Source organism: Scomber scombrus, chromosome 21 (genome assembly GCF_963691925.1).
Source record: "Scomber scombrus chromosome 21, fScoSco1.1, whole genome shotgun sequence".
In the NCBI taxonomy this organism is placed as follows: Eukaryota; Metazoa; Chordata; class Actinopteri; order Scombriformes; family Scombridae; genus Scomber; species Scomber scombrus.
Genome location: NC_084990.1, coordinates 1,312,692 through 1,329,502, shown reverse-complemented (window position 1 = coordinate 1,329,502; position 16,811 = coordinate 1,312,692). Strand labels below are relative to the sequence as shown.

The window sequence follows — 16,811 nt, the reverse complement described above, 5'->3', positions numbered from 1 at the left end:
TTTATGAACTGAAGGAGTTTATTGTAAAATTAAATGGAAATGTCTGTGATTTCTGGATACCTAAATGCCAAGAGGAATCATATTGCTTTGTTGTAATGCCACAATTATTGCCACATGTACAATCGTGGCCTTATAACTTTCAGAAATGACTTAATCCATAATTTCACAAATGTACCATTGAACACTTCTTCTGTCTTGTATCTCAATATTATTCCCTAGCACCATCTGACAATTTCCTCTTTTAGATGGATCAACAGATTTTCGGTAAAACTTCAAGCTTAGAGTAAACACCAGGTTTCTACAATGGCTGTGTGTAAATGCTCATTATACAGGAGGAAGAGAACAGGTCGTAAAGTCATTTTCATGAGCTGGATGGATCTTTAAAGGTTTTAACACTGCTTAACTGCTCCAAGCTGTACATATACTTAAGGTGCCTTCACGGGATGCAGGTTTTAAGTAGTTTATCTCAGCTCTGGATTCTGGTACAGCTAGTTTGAAAGATCCAAACTGACCACAGAAGCCTGGTTCTTAGCTCTGCTCCGACACAACTGTGGTGCAGTTTGTTTGCAGAGGGAACTTTAATCCAGATTCACTACGGCACATGACAAAGAAATGCAAAGTTTTATGGGTTTAACGACACAGACTCCTCCAAATGTGTTTGTTAATCAATAACACACACTGGAAAAAAACTACATTATAGCTCGTACACGTTAAGTTTCACAAATTGCCACTAGATGGTGACAGAGGGCTGCACTTAGGCTAATGCACACTGACACACACACAAACACGTACACAGAGGAGGGAAGGCTGGGGACTCTGCTAGCTCATGCTGGAGGGGCCGAGGCCTGATCACTCGTCAAATCGTCCATCCAGGATGCTCTCGAATGAAAAGGGGACAAACTTGAAGCCCTGGCCGCAGTAGAACTTATTCTGGAACTCAACCCTGAAAAGAAAAGTCAAAAATGAAGAAAGTGGTGGTCAGAACTGAGGTTTAATAAACAACAGATCAAAAGTCCTGTTTTAAAGTGCTTCCTGTTTAATATGATTCATGTCAGGGTGGACTGAGTAAGATCACTCCAAGCTGAAACACTGTCTGACTGTCTGTTCATTAAATATACGTGTGTGTGTGTGTGTGTGTGTGTGTGTGTGTGTGTGTGTGTGTGTGTGTGTGTGTGTGTGTGTGTGTGTGTGTGTGTGTGTGTGTGTGAGTGTGTGTGTGTGTGATGAAATGACTGAACTTCACACAGTGAGCTGGATGGAAATTGTCCTGTTGATGACTCTTCTGATACACCTGTCAATCAAACATACCAGGTAACATATAAGTAAATATATAAGGAACCAGGATGAACACGACTGCAGATAGGAGAGCGTTATACGGCGTCTGAACTGTTGGAATTGGGGCTTGTGACTGACAATCTTGTAACTTTCTTAAACTGAAATTCACAGCCACCTTAATGCAGTGATTGGTCTGATGTGCTGAGGTGATTACCTCACTTTTTGCCTTTGAGGAGAAACAAATCCGGCTCGTAGCTACATGCCTTCAAACTAGAGTTAAGGTGAACATAAAGAAACTTTCCACTTTCAGCAGATGAATGTGAAAACAAACATACATCACTGTGAGCGGTGAGGCTCAAACATCATAGTCATGTGATGACACATTTTTGACTGGAGGGGACTCTTAAGAGTTATGCTGGAGTAAATGGAAAAATGGGAGTGGTTAGCACAGGAGTGCTAACACAGTGTTGATGTAAACAATGTTCATTTAGTGTGTTCACATGCTAGCATGTGCTAATTAGCAGTCAACACAAAGCACAGCTAAGGCTGATGATATTGATGTGATAGCTAATGATATTATTAGCTTAGCAGGAATTCAGTCAGTCATACAAAAGTATTGAACAAATGAACATTTTGACCTGGTGATAGCCATGAATAAAAAGTCCAACAACTCTTTTCCAGATCCAGAGGGAAACATGAATGTGTTAACCAAATCTCACAGCAATCCAAATAACAGCTGTTGAGACAATTTCAGCTTTATACCATTCCCCTCCTGTGACATCCTGACTGAACTGACCCCCTACCACCAAATACTCTCTCAAGACCTATGGTAAATGGTAAATGGACTGTGCTTATATAGCGCCTTTCTAGTCTTTACGACCACTCAAAGCGCTTTACACTACAACTCATTCACCCCATTCACTCGCATTCATTCACCGTTGGCACAGCAACGGGAGCAATTTGGGGTTAAGTGTCTTGCCCAAGGACACATGGACATGTGGACATGTGGACTGGAGGAATCGAACCGCCAATCTTCCAATTGGAGGACAACCGCTCTACCTCCTGAGCCACAGCCGCCCCCAATTGATCCTATTGATCCACCTATTGATCTGTTCCTGATGCATTTTTTAATTCCTTTGACTCTCACAGTCACAGGAAAACAAGAGCTCACCAGCAGATGGCCTAATAAATATTGCAGAAACCTGGAGAGCTGCTATGGATGAGCCCAGATTTAGATATGGGCGATATGGGCAGCTGCCCAGGTCAGCATCTAGCTGGGGGCAGCGTGGGACTCACTACACTGAAAGCCTGAGGTAGGAGCAGTGGGGGAATCTAGTGCACCTCATTTATATGGTAGCCTAATGAGGCAAAAAATAAAATCAGTCACGTTTCAAATAAACCACAACTTATAATTTTGAATATGTAGTTCATGTTCATGTTCATGATAATTTGATTCTTTATTTTATTTATATTTATATACTAGAATTGTCCCTATTCTTCATACTTCATTTTTGGTATTTGTGATTGTTATGATTGTCTATAATTGTGGTATTTAGGGTTGTTATTTATGTGTATATGTATATGAAGGGTGGTTTGCCTTTGGTGCCATACATATTAGAACCACCACTAGATAAGCCACAGATGTGAGTTCACTAGAGAGGTTTTTGTGATATTATTTTTGTTTTGGTTAGGGTGAAAACAAAGACCTGGATAACAAAATGTCTTTGGATGTTTTCTCTATAAGATAGAGCACATTCCATTAAAGTAAGTCAAAATAAAATCCTCCCACACATCAGTGGAGCTATTCTGTGGTCGGCCATCTGAAATAACACTAACATAATAATACATTTAAAAAAGATGCTCAAAATAGCAATAGCCTCCATCTTATCGGCTGGGGGGTTAGCAGCTGGTATAAGATTTTAATAAAAAGCAAATATCAGCCTCATTGTTCAGTGAACTGGCACCAGAGGCTGGCTGTAATTCTACCAAAAGCTTTTGTGTCAACATAAAAAAAAACTGTGAGTAGTACAGGATGAACCACAGAGTACAAGTTGACTCTAACAAACACATGAGTATTGTTTCCATGTGCTGTGTTGTACTATATATGGTATTATATCTGGAAATATGGTTCATTCTCTTACAAGTTAGATTTAAACTTTATAGAATAGTTATAAGACCAACTTTGGGGTTGCCAGATTTTGAAAATGTAACAACTTATTAATCAGCCTCATCATAATTTGAAGCCCCTGAAAACAACTTTCAAATTTCCATCAGATTAAATATTAGTTACTGAATCCAGGTTAACCGCATTAAAAACATCCTTTACAGTCATAAAGCTCAGCTAAGCTCAGTATTTTTTGGTTGATGGTAAACAGGAAACATAATGAAGCAATCCCATAACTGACATGCTTTAATTCAATTCAATACTGATCTGATTGATGCATAGAAATACAAGACATCACAGATTTCCAGCTGAGCCCCGCCCAAGAGCTTCAGAAAGCATAATTTCGCAGTAGCATGCAGGTCTATACAATATTCCAACAGTATCCCTATAAGTACTAAGAACATCTGGTACAGTTACGTGGCAACAAAGTAAGCTTAACATATATTATTCTGTATCATTTGAAATTCCACTGTGCTAACTGGAAACATTGAGTAACTACTTCTTTTTTAGGAGCACAGATTTTGATTCCAACCACCTAATCCTAGCTTTAATTTAGGCTTGAACTGAAGGCTTGTACTACTCCACTCCACAAACCTGAGCAGAGTGTTTATCAGGATCACTGAGTGCATTGCTGTGGACCAGAGCAAACAGGAGATTCTCTTACAGATGTTATCACACAGAACTGCCAGTGTACCAGCAGGCAGCTAGAGAAAACGAAGTGAAGGAGCACAGCAGCTTTACCTGTGCTATAAACATTCGGGAAATGATAGTCTCTCTATGCATGATGTCCTGCTGCAGCTACTATGTTGGCCTTTTGGAAGTACTGTTCAGCTTGACCAGCCATTTAAAACAATGTGTCCCAGGTGTCTGTTTCATAGCTTTAAGTATCTCAAGCTGCCTTTTTATCATATACAGCAACTGTGAAACATCTATTGTTAAACTGAACATTGTAGAGTTTGCCTCCAACACACGTCATTGCAGCAAATTACTCATTAAAATCAACATATAACTGTACATAAAGACTGAAGCTGTTTTAGACATATAGAGATGGAACTCAACACAACGTTTGTTCTTATAATTGGCTTATAGCTGATCTGTAAAGCATTAGTAGTAACATTAACAAAGCATTTGTTACAATTTCTAAACCCTTTGCAACGTGTGCCTTATAACAAGTGGTAATATATGTCATAATATGATGATACTTCTGCTTCCTAAATATGATTTAATCAAACATCAGACACTGAGCAGCAGTGCACAGTGTGGAATTGAAAATGTTTTGACTTCCACACAGACAGAAACCCACTCTGCCCATCAGCCCATATGTCTTACTTTAACAGGCTCATGTTCCACAGCTTAGCAGGAAGCAGCAGGCTCAGTAGAAAGCTTAGCCTTTTCAAATCCTTGAACTGCCTCCACTTTGTTGCTTGTATAGTAAAACACATCTCAGACATTCACACTTGCAGGGATGACAGCAGCATTTATTAATGATCTGTGAGAGTCAGTGGATTGGACATTTATGAGGAGCAGTCTTACAGTCTGCACAAGCTCACATCACGATGTGACCAAATATGGCTGCTGAGAGCACTGACACCTCCCCTAATATCCCCACCGATAAAACTAGTCTCTGATATGCTGCCTGCTCAATCTTGAAGTCACTATTGTTTTCATGTCCTACAGAAAATGAACTTCGTCATTGAATATATGTGATAATTTATCTATTCCATAGATTTCCATACAGAGCTGCAGATCACAGTTGAACTGTTTTACACATTCTGTTCACTTCTGTTATAGACAGAGCAGAAAGGAAAGAAGAAAAGAAACATCCAGACAGTTGAACACATGCTAAGTGTGGTGATACCCTATTGTGAAGACCAACCTCCTCGGTCAACAGCATTGACTGAGGAGGGGTCAAAGGTCATTGACCAGGAGTCAGTGAGGCTGAAGGAGAACATTTGTCCAGACCAGGGGTTACTGTACGACCTCCAGTTATCACCTGTGAGATGTGGTAGAAAGCTCTGGAAAAGCAAGTGGACTTTGAGTTTAGAAGAATGAACTGATCCATGCTCTAATTTTAAATATTTTCTAAAATTAGCTTGCATTTAAAAGTAATAGCATAGCAGAGTTATGCATTCAGTTATTTAAGTATGTTTGTTTAATAATGTAGGAACTGATTTTTGTCCATTGGATGAATACAGACTGTTTTTCAAGCACATTTTTGAGTATGCAGCAGAGAAGCAAAACTGCAGGGTTCAATTAATTCATCATTAATAAACCATATTGTATTAGTTTACATATTAATATTAAATAATTATATAGTATTAAAAGTTATGTTTAGTTTTCACAACTATAACCAGAACTTTACCCGTACAGAAGCAGCCTGTTAACTGTCAGTCACATGACTGGATTACTGAGCACAGCCTGTTGGAAGTGATGCACATTCTTCATTGGTAAGTTACAGCACTCAGTCAAAAGCACTGGTCATGTTCATCTGATCCTTTAACATGAAGTATTTCCTGATACCAAGTCTAACCTGATTTGAACTTCTATTACATTTTATATTACTCTTCATATATAATACAGTAGGGATAATAGATTACAGATGCACCATGCACAGTTAAACTAGATTAAGGCTGCACTGAAATTAGTGAAGCACTATCCTAATTTAACTTTCTTAAATATTTGATTAGGTATGTTACAGTATTGTGTATGATATTTGTAATTATATGACACTATATTCTTTACAATAAGTTACAATCTTACGATCAAAAGTAATTACACAGATTTAAGACAATGTAGTGATGTGAGTGTGAGGCAAACTTTAAGTCTTTTCTACAACAGAACATCACTTCAGTTTCTGTTGTCATTCATGTAAAATGACAGGAGTATCAGTGTTATTATAAATTGAATGAGTTTAATATGTGTCTTTTTATAATACCATATTTTATGAATTTACCTCAGCACAGTAAATGTTCTTGCATCCACAGTTAAGAGGATACTGATACTCTCCAATCCTGACAACCTCTGATGTCTTCATTTGAGGGGAAAAAACTTAAGAGTGGATTTTCAGTTCCTGCTGGTTCCTGGCCTCAGTGAGTGAGGGGAGCTGCCCAGGAATGTCTCCCAACCGTGGCAAATATTTGGCCTGCCAGAGCTGTGAGAGGGCAACACTTACAAAGAGGAAAGAAATGAGAGATCCTCTCATCTGCCTCTCCACACAGCTGTGGAGGTGGAAAAAATGCTTGTATCTGACACACACTACGCTTGACTTACTCTGCTCTGCTGTGTTTATGTGTGTGTGTGTGTGTGTGTGTGTGTGTGTGTGTGTGTGTGTGTGTGTGTGTGTGTGTGTGTGTGTGTGTGTGTGTGTGTGTGTGTGTGTGTGCGTGTGGGGGAGAGAGAGATAGGGAGTGTCTGTGTATGTGTGCATGCGTGTGTATGTGTGTGTGTGTGTGTGTGTGTGTGTGTGTGTGTGTGTGTGTGTGTGTGTGTGGGGGGGGGAGAGAGAGATAGGGAGTGTCTGTGTGTGTGTGCATGCGTGTGTGTGTGTGTGTGTGTGTGTTTGTGCAGACAACTCATCAGCATGTGTGTGTGAAGAGTGGACACCAGAGAAGAGGGTACAGGTTAACTGCTGTTTACTTTGAACATGACTATTTCCATTCACTCACCTCTGCGAAAAATACTCCACTACTCTTTTTAACCTTAGCGGAGAGCTGTTGAGCTGACACGCTGCTGCTTTATTAACAAAGTAGCATTCAGAGGAGCCCTGTACAACACTGGCCTCTTACTGGTGGTAACTTAGAACAAAAGCATTTACTTGCGTTAGAAATGATCATTGACAGAATGACTTTGTGATGTTTGAAACACTGAGCTGTGTTTAGATAGAGGTGTGGCTCCTGCCTCAGGTGATTCCCTTTTCTTCTTCTGCTCACTGTTTCACTCACTGTTTATATTATGTGAACTTTCTCATCCCGATTCCTAATCCATTTTGCAGCTGGGTTTTACAGCTCTGTGTACACACTTTAGCCTGACCAACACTGGGGTTTTAGAGCTTATACTAATATTGTAATTGAACATTTAAAGATAAAACTGACAATTTTCTAACTGTCTGACTCCTTTACTCTGTCTGTGGCTCTCAGCTCTAAGCCCAGTGATTCCGACTGGAGACAAAAATCTTTAAAAGCAACTCACATATTTATGGTTTCATCTTTAAAAAAAAAAGGGCTCATTAAAAACAGTTTGTGAGAATAGCTTTTAACAAACAACAGGAGAGAATAGTGCATTTTTTGGGGACTATTTTTAGCAGCAAATGAATCTGCATTTAGTGCTAATCTGTGTAGTCCTGGCAGCGGGATGATGGTGTGTGTGTGTGTATGTGTGTGTGTGTGTGTGTGTGTGTGTGTGTGTGTGTGTGTGTGTGTGTGTGTGTGTGTGTGTGTGTGTGTGTGTGTGTGTGTACGTGGGATTGATTCAAAATAAAGTGCAGGGTGTGTTTTCATGGGAATGAAGGAACGTATCACCCAGTGCAACAGTATGACTCACTGATGTGTTTTTAACAGTTTTTGGACAACATCAGAGGTCTACAGCACAGGGGATTAAGATATAAATGGAACTCTACAGGGTTACATCGCCTCTGCAATCAAATCTTCCAAAAGGTCCCTGTTTTAAATGCTGGTGTGACTGGTCTTAAGGCAGAATGTGGTTCATAAAAGGGTACTTAGAGCATCATCTAGGATTCATCAGTCATTGCATACATATTGCTGTTGCCTCCAATTGTCTGATCTGTCATAAAGAACAGCTCTGCAGCTGCTGATATGCAGACAAAGGTGTGTTGTTTGGCCTTTTCACTCAATTCTTATCTGTTCTACATTGACTGTATTAATATTGGTTCTGGTTCAACTCAACTGATTATTCTGGCCCCTCAGAACAACCCGGCCCACAAGAATGCTTTGTACAACATGATCTCCAGCCTGGAACATACAGCCAGTCCATGCGTAGAACTGATAAGTGGGTCTATATTATACATAGAGTAGGTTTCCTGGGAAAACAACACAGTCTGAATAAAGACAGCTGTGCTCTAATTTGAAAGGTGGTCCGATCACTTTCCACTTGTTTACAGCAACAACCAGACAGATACCTTCCATTTTCAACCTACTTCTAGAAGTCAGACCTGAGAGCAGCCGTTGAGCATTAACACCATACCTCTCTCCAACAAAAACATATATTCTCTGTATCTTTTCATTCATCCATCTCAACATCACGACATCATTAACAGCAGGAACCAGACCAGGAGGATTAAAGAAAATAAACATGCTGCTTTCACCTCATACGTTTAAAAGGAATCACCTGTCACACAGAAATGCAGCGAGGTGCACCTGTTAATGTCAACTGTGAAAAGTGAACTATGCAACCACCTCACTCCTTGCATTCAACCCAATATATCAACTTCATTATATCCATATTCTTACTCTATACTTAAAGCCCAGATATGCAAATGCAAATTAGTGTATTTCTGACATTGTTGAACTATTCCTTTACATGATTTCATTGTGTCTAATAGGAGAAGCTTTGAAAATATTGCTCAAGTGTTTTCAGAGGGTAAATTGGATCACTGAAGAAATAAAATTGATTAAGTTAGAAAAGGTATCTGCAAAATAATGAGACAGAACGCACTGAAGCATGTCAGCATGCCAGTAGAAAAGTACCTAATGTCACTATAACAATCAATCCTAGACCATTTTCTTCCTTTCCCCATATCTTCTTTTCCTATCAGTGCTGCTCTACTGTGTTACAGTAAGTACTGTGAGAGTTGAAAGGTAGTGATAATGTTTATGACTAATATTGGATCTATCTATCTATCTATCTATCTATCTATCTATCTATCTATCTATCTATCTATCTATCTATCTATCTATCTATCTATCTATCTATCTATCTATCTATCTATCTATCTATCTATCTATCTGTCTGTCTGTCTGTCTGTCTGTCTGTCTGTCTGTCTGTCTGTCTGTCTGTCTGTCTGTCTGTCTGTCTGTCTGTCTGTCTGTCTGTCTGTCTATCTATCTATCTATCTATCTATCTGTCTGTCTGTCTGTCTGTCTGTCTGTCTGTCTGTCTGTCTGTCTGTCTGTCTGTCTATCTATCTATCTATCTATCTATCTATCTATCTATCTATCTATCTATCTATCTATTCAATTTTATTCTATTCTTTCACTAAAAAAAACTCTCCCTCAAAGTAAAAGCTTTTTGCTCTTTTCTTTTTTGAGAGAGAAACCCAACGTCTATATGAAACAGTCCCTATGTGTTGGCGTATCATGATAAACAAATAATAATTGTGTAATGTTTGACTTTGTGTGTGTCAGTGCGGTTTACACTGGCGCAGGTTGGATCAGTGGTGCTAGGAGGCGATGGAGCTGGATGCTGTGTGAGGTTATCTGGAGTCCTATAGTTTAGTAAACCACTTTGGGTCAGGAATGTTTCAAGTTGCTTGCATTCCTGGTGTGCATGTAAAACTGAAGAACTCCAGCTTTGGCAGAAATACTTGTTTGAAGACTGACAGCTCACTGTGTGTATGTTTTCTGTCAATGTGGGATTCATCGTGTGGACATATGAGAGTGTTTACTGTCTGCATGTGTTCTGCACACGTGATGTGAGCATATGTGTGTGTATGTGCTCAGCTTGAACATATACTACTCATTTAATAATACCATGCATCTAGATCAGAGGTCACTCATCCTATCCAGACCCGGACCTGTAACTGATTAAATGTTGAGGTTTGTTAAATTTTGTTTCGGCGTTTTTATTTTAACGTGCACAGCTTCTCCAGCTATTACAGTAAAAGTGGAGCGGCTCTCAGAAACTCACAGACCACTGTGCATAGCCAATCTTATCACGTGACGCTAATCAGCCAATCAGATCTGTGCATTCGGACACACAGAGAGACTGGACTGTCAGTGACATACTGTACACAGGGAGAAAGGAGTTCATATGTGTTGAGATGTTTTGTTATAAAGTTATTAGTTTTAACCCCTTCTTACCTCTGCAACCTCCTCCAGGATTACAGCCCCTCCCACACCCTCCGCTCAACCTCTGCTGGTCTACTAACCATCCCTACATCACGCCTCAGCACCATGGGTGCCCGAGCCTTCACCTGCTCGGCACCCAGACTATGGAAATCCCTCCCCTTACACATACAGTAAGACAGTCAGACTCCATCACAACATTCAAATCCAAACTCAAAACACACCTGTTCAAACAGGCACACTCACTCTGACACTGTGCACTACACTTGTTTTAAGGTTGATGTCTGGTTTTAATTAATGTTTCAAGTTTATGGTTTAAGTTAAAGTTAAGTTAAAAATTAAAAAGGGATTTTTTTTTTTCTAAAACGAATCACTTTATTTATGAAGCATAATCAGAAGCTTTCTGTAATGCACTTTATTTTAAAATATCATCTTTATTTGATGAAGAAAAGAAAATATTTACTTTTTTTCCTTATTTTATTTATTGTATTATTTATTTGAATCCCACAAGTTGAGTGTAAATACTAATAAATGAATTGTACTGTATTTATGTGACAGTCTACAATCTAGCCACTAGACACAGATGCTGATGGAACTACAATGCTACTTCAAGCTACTGAAAAAGAACTCAGACGTTATGATGTTCTGGACCTTCACTTGAAGTGAATTTTATTTGAATACTACTGATCTAGGCCATACATGTGTCGGTATTTCATCTGTGTGTGTGTGTGTGTGTGTGTGTGTGTGTGTGTGTGTGTGTGTGTGTGTGTGTGTGTGTGTGTGTGTGTGTGTGTGTGTCTGTGTTTGTGTGTGTTTCTAACCAGTGCAGACGCAGGGCATGCAGGAAGGCTGACAGCCCCTCCATGATGAGCAGGATAGCGACTGTGAGAGTGGCGAAGGCCCCGAAGATGATCGCCAGGCCGAAGAACCCGCCCCCGCTACGGGAGGACAGACCCAGGTGCATCACCATAGACCACAGCACCTCTGACAGCTCTGCACACACACACACACACACACACAACAAAGTTTACAGAAAAATATTCATATTAGTTTGAATACATTGTTATTGAACTGATGCATCCACTAAAACTCACAACATACAGTATGTTTCATAAAACTGTACATGTGTGTGTGTGTTCGTGCTTATACTCACGTGCATGAGCAAGGCTGAGTGCCCAGAGGCGCAGGTAGGAGGCAGTGTTGGAGATGCATCCCAGACAGTACTCTATGGTGTGGATGGCCTGGATGACAGCTACGTCACCAAAGTCAAACTGTGGTGGAGAGACAAAACGGTTATTTATCATACACAACATGGTTTTGGATTTTGGGGGCATTAAGTTGATAGCTTGATTAGGAGTTACAACAGTGTATGTGGTGTTGCTTCAGTGGCTTGTTTACATGCACTATTTTCACTGGACAAAGCTCACTCATCCATGTTTTTTTAACCTTTATTTATCCAGGGAGGTAACACTCATAGTTAAACATGCACACATGAAATCAGGTTACTCAGACAAATCAGGTTAATTGGACAACATGTCAACATGCACAGTAGTGACCTGGTTAATGTCCACAAAATACATGTGTACAGCAGCAGCTCTATCATTTTCTTCAATATCATAAAAGCAACAGTAATGGGATTCTCCACTGATTTAGTATTTGGCAGTATCCAGTAATTTGCTTCCATAAAGTCTGAGAACTTACAAAGACACTGATTTTAAAAAGAAAGTTCAAAATTGGAGCTGCTGTAGTTCCTAGTATGAGTCAAGCTCCAAAATCACTGGATCCAACACTTTATACTTCATAGCATCTTTCTTGCTGTCCTCCTTGCCTGGTAAACAGCACTTTGTGCTCTGTCAAAAACCACACACCCTGTTAGTACTGTAGGCTTTCTGTCATAAATGTGTAGTCTCCAAACCCAGGCCAAAATACCTGGTGATGTCATGTCTCAGACTTGACAAAGCTCCTTCAGAGCCACAGAAGACATTATACACCTGTTTTCACAGTCTGAGTAGTACAGACCACGACTAGTAGACTGACTTTGGCTGGTTAAAATCTGTGATGTGCACCTTTGAAAATATTGATTCTTCAGTCTGCTGCTTTGCTCCAATCAATCTCCTCCTTTAAGAATACAGATTTTAGTCTAGCGTAACCTTTACTTAAACTATTACTGTGTGTGTGTTTTTGTCTGAATCTTTGTTTTCATTTTAATTGTTTAAATAAAAAAAATGAAAGTATAAATTAAACAGAACATGTTTTAAACAAACTGCATTCGTAAACACAACAAGAATAAAGAACTAAAACAAGAAAAATGTCCAGCCACACACATGCGTCATCATAGCTTATCAACTAAGCCATGTGAAACAAACACTTCACTTTTAACTTAACAATGACAGATCTGTATCACCACACTCTCCTGCTCAAAATGTTGCTAATCAAAATAACTGTACTGTCAGTAAAGTTGTTCCAAGAACAGTGGAAGTGGCTAGGAATGGAAATTCTGTTATCATCTTAATGAGCAGCTGCTCTGACCTTTGACCCCTGTCTGGGGCCTGATCAGAGCCTTTAGCTCTGATCAGGCAGAAAACAAGGAGCAAAGTCATTTAGCTTGTTTGGGTTTGTTTCTTCTTTTTTCCACTGCAGGATCACAGCACTGGGACTTGTTTGTGTACTGTAAAATCAACAGGGTTCCTCCGTTCTCTCCATCCTGGAGCAAGGCTAGCCTTTCCTGTATGAAGTGGGCTGGGAGGGGGAAACATGGGAATCTATTGCTTGACGTCGCTTTTGTTGGGTTTGGCTTGGCGCTGGCCGGGTTTCCTCTTTCCATGCTTCTCTTTTGTCCTTGGACCCATGAAATAGAGTTCATGGAAGCAGCACTCATTGTTCCCATTCAAAGGGTCTCCGACACAAGTGGCTAATGAAAACAACACGGGCTAACATGCCGTAATGGCAAAGCACACGAAGGCGGATGGCTCTCATTGGAAATGTTGTACTAAACATTTCAACTGAATAGAGTCATGTGATGTCACAATGTGAATTTACAAAAGGGAAGACTTTGAATCTGTGATGGAGTGAGTAAATCAACAGCTCAAAAAGTTTTCAGCATCAACAAACTCCTTTCAAAGAGTTCAAAAGAAAATCAGGTGTTGATCCAAAATGAGTGCTGTGTAGTCTGGCTACATCAGACTCTGGATGGTTTTCCCCCTTGGTACAAATTGTTTGGGAACATGTGAACATGGCAATCACATCCATGTGCCAAACCAACTGCACAACATCCTTTAGAGGACCTGGTCTTCTGGAGAGGTTCGTTTAATCTCCATCTGAACCAACTACAAGGAGTACTCACTCAGGGATGCAGATGAGTGAAGTCAATAGTTGTTAGCAGCTAGCCCAAGAATAAATGGAGGTCTGACCTGTACTAACAACAAAGTACATTGACTTCTTGATATATGGGCAGATGACTAGATCGACCAGCTTCTACAAACAACACATTAAACACTGCAGTGTTCATAATGTTCAGTCAGCAGCTGAAGAAGAGTGGATGTGACTGGTCCACTGAACAGAGCTGTGTTTGAGAAAGAAAACTGAGGCAGCAGAACATAAATATGAGTGTGCACCAAGAACACAAGACCTTATTCCTGTGTTTATGTTCTCGCTCTCTCAGTAACATCTGACCAATAAGCAGAGTGGAAATTCTCAATGGGCTTTTTGTGATGTATTTTGGTTCGCTTCAATTTTATTTCTGTGCGAAAAGAAACAAAACCAAAGGGAACAACTCACTGAGTGATTCAGACCAAAGTACACAAACTACTGTATACATGTGAAAATGTCCTTAGAGGGTATTTAAGAAGCAGGGATGTCGTACCGGAGACCAAGACAAGTCCTAGACACTGACTTAAATTAGGGTATATTTCAAGAGCAGAGATGCTGTACTCATCACAGTCTCAAGATTGTTTTGGCTCGGACTTGTCTCGGCCTTGTGGATGTGTTTTTTCATGGACTCGTCTCACTGTCTTTGTCTCATTGGCATCAAGATCATGTGATCTGCTGACTTAATGAGCTCTGACTGACATAGAGAACATCTCAAACAGCAAAAGTACTGTGTGGTCTGATTCTGGAACAAGACAATAGTATTAAGAATACTGAATGGGCACTGTTTCACTCTGACTTGTCTCAACTCAACTTAAGTGGTCTTGATAGCTACGGTCAATGGTACACTACAAAAATGTCCAACTTAATAGGTCATTTAGTGTTTTGAGTCTTCAGATTTTCATTTCTTACAAGTGAGCACATCTGCCACAAAGGTAAAACAGTTTCACTCCCTTCAAATTAAAATCTTTCATACATTTCTGAGTTTCTAAATGTTATTACAATATAAATTGATTGAACTTATTTTCTTTTCCCACAAGGGGCCCTCAAGAAAAATCGTGTTCCTTGTTAACAATTGCCTTGGTAACACGTAAAACAATTGCATGTCAGCAGTGTTTTTCACTTGTAGAATATGTTTGAAATCAAGGCTTACAGAATGAATATCTGACTAAATGACCGCGAGTTTGGCATTTCACAGTTTCTGTCACACATACAAACATACATTTACTATCCCTCAGATACGCATGCCTGGCATTAGAGGTTGGACAGTAAAGGAGTACAGGAGGTTTAGAGAGATCAACCAGAGTTCAAAGAAGAACAGAAAGAAAGACCACCAGTTGGTACTAAAGGTACATACAGATATATCAGACACATAAGCAAGACAGCATCCAGACATGCTGAGAGGATACCAGACTCAGACTCTTACCGGCTCTTCCTCTGAGTGCTTGAAAGTAAGCAAAGGTCAAAGGTTAGTGTTAAAGGTCAAGACCTAATGGGTAAAAATGAGTTCAACTGCATTGATCCAGAGGCTTCCATCCTTCTTTGGATCACTGTTTTGCATTTTATGTCAATAAATAAATAATCACACTAATCAAACCCATTGGGCCCTGACAAAGCATCAGATTTCAGGTTGGGTTTAGGCCCTCTTGGTGCATAAGGCTTTGGACTCCAGTCAAGTTTTGGATTGGTCATTTTTTTAAATGTATTGGAAAATGTCTTTCACTCTCTGATTGTGCCAATCACCTGCATCCATTTGTGTTATGTGTTGCAAATAGATACACACTGTTTGGTGGGATGAGGGAAAGAGACAGTGTGTAGCCAATGCAACAACAGTCAATAGTGGAATTAATATAATATATAATAAAGTAGATTTATGTCTCAAATTTGGCAGAACAATTAGTAGTATAGGTTCAGATTCTTTTCATGTCTATTTTACTATAACACAATAATCTTGTGAAATCCTGCATATACATGGGAAGAGTTACATATCACTGTGACCCTTCCTCTTCTCCATAATGGCTGTGAAGGTATACCTTAAATGAAGTAACTACGTAGGTCAGAATGCACAGTCCTTTTTCTGCATAAAAACATATTCTACAGTTCAGCTGATGCTAGTATAAGGATTCATCAGTCTAGTCTACACCAATTAATTGGGTATCTTAGAATGTTACAATATTTTCAGTACAGCAGTCTTACTTATACTATCCACAGATTGTGTTTTTAGTATTTTCACTGAGCTGTAGCAGAGGGATAAGTCAAAATAGTCACATGTACTGTAGTTTTGGCTGGCTAAAAAACCAAAACAAGTTTGACAAATTGACAAAATGATTTTATTCTATGACAAGATAAAGATATACGATTTTAAAAAGCCTATCATTTAAAGAAGTGTCCATGGGTCAGATTGGGGTTTCAGATTTAGGCCCATGGAGAACACTAATACACAAAAAAGGGTTCAAGGGTCAGTGTATGCACTGTGAATGATAATACAAAATTCAGAAGAGCTGCATAAAATATAAAAAAATATAGGTGAAAAGATTATACTCCATACACCTCACCAACTTTTGCAACATGTAAGCTGTGATTTGCAACATGAGATCATTTCCTCTCATGTTAATTTTGACACATTTAACTAATAAAAAAGAAACACTTTATCTGAAATTTACAAGTGGGAATCATTTGTGAAATGGGAGGCTGGCAGCATTTACAATCTGCATGAAAGTACTGCCAGCAAATCACTTTTGTCAGACTGGCACCTGGATGTTTTTGTATTCAGTAAGTTGTCCAGCCTGGTACTTTTATAGTCACTTGCTACACCCAACATTACGCAATATGAAATTCCTAGACCCTGTTGATAAGCCATGCCTACATGGAATACCCCTTTGCTTGGAATAATGATTACATTACAGTTATGTAATATGTTATCACAACATAAACACTTATGATTTATTATGTATGACTCATAGATAGAAAAACTTGGTTGTATCTTC

The 16,811-nt window shown here is 39.4% G+C and overlaps 1 protein-coding gene across 14 annotated transcripts in view; it reads right to left on the bottom strand.

Annotated features, from left to right (window-relative positions):
• Positions 1–849: 849 nt before the first annotated feature.
• Positions 850–16,811, bottom strand: part of atp6v0a1b (ATPase H+ transporting V0 subunit a1b) — a 29,679-nt gene continuing 13,717 nt past the window's right edge. For 8 of the 14 annotated variants that reach the window (XM_062443061.1, XM_062443063.1, XM_062443065.1 and 5 more), the window contains 4 exons: positions 15,251–15,268; positions 11,612–11,729; positions 11,280–11,451; positions 850–943 (listed from right to left, as the gene is read on the bottom strand). In XM_062443061.1, coding sequence (XP_062299045.1) covers positions 850–943; positions 11,280–11,451; positions 11,612–11,729; positions 15,251–15,268 — 402 coding nt within the window. The remainder of the gene's footprint in view (positions 944–11,279; positions 11,452–11,611; positions 11,730–15,250; positions 15,269–16,811) is intronic. The other 6 variants (XM_062443062.1, XM_062443066.1, XM_062443068.1 and 3 more) reach the window with 1 other exon arrangement.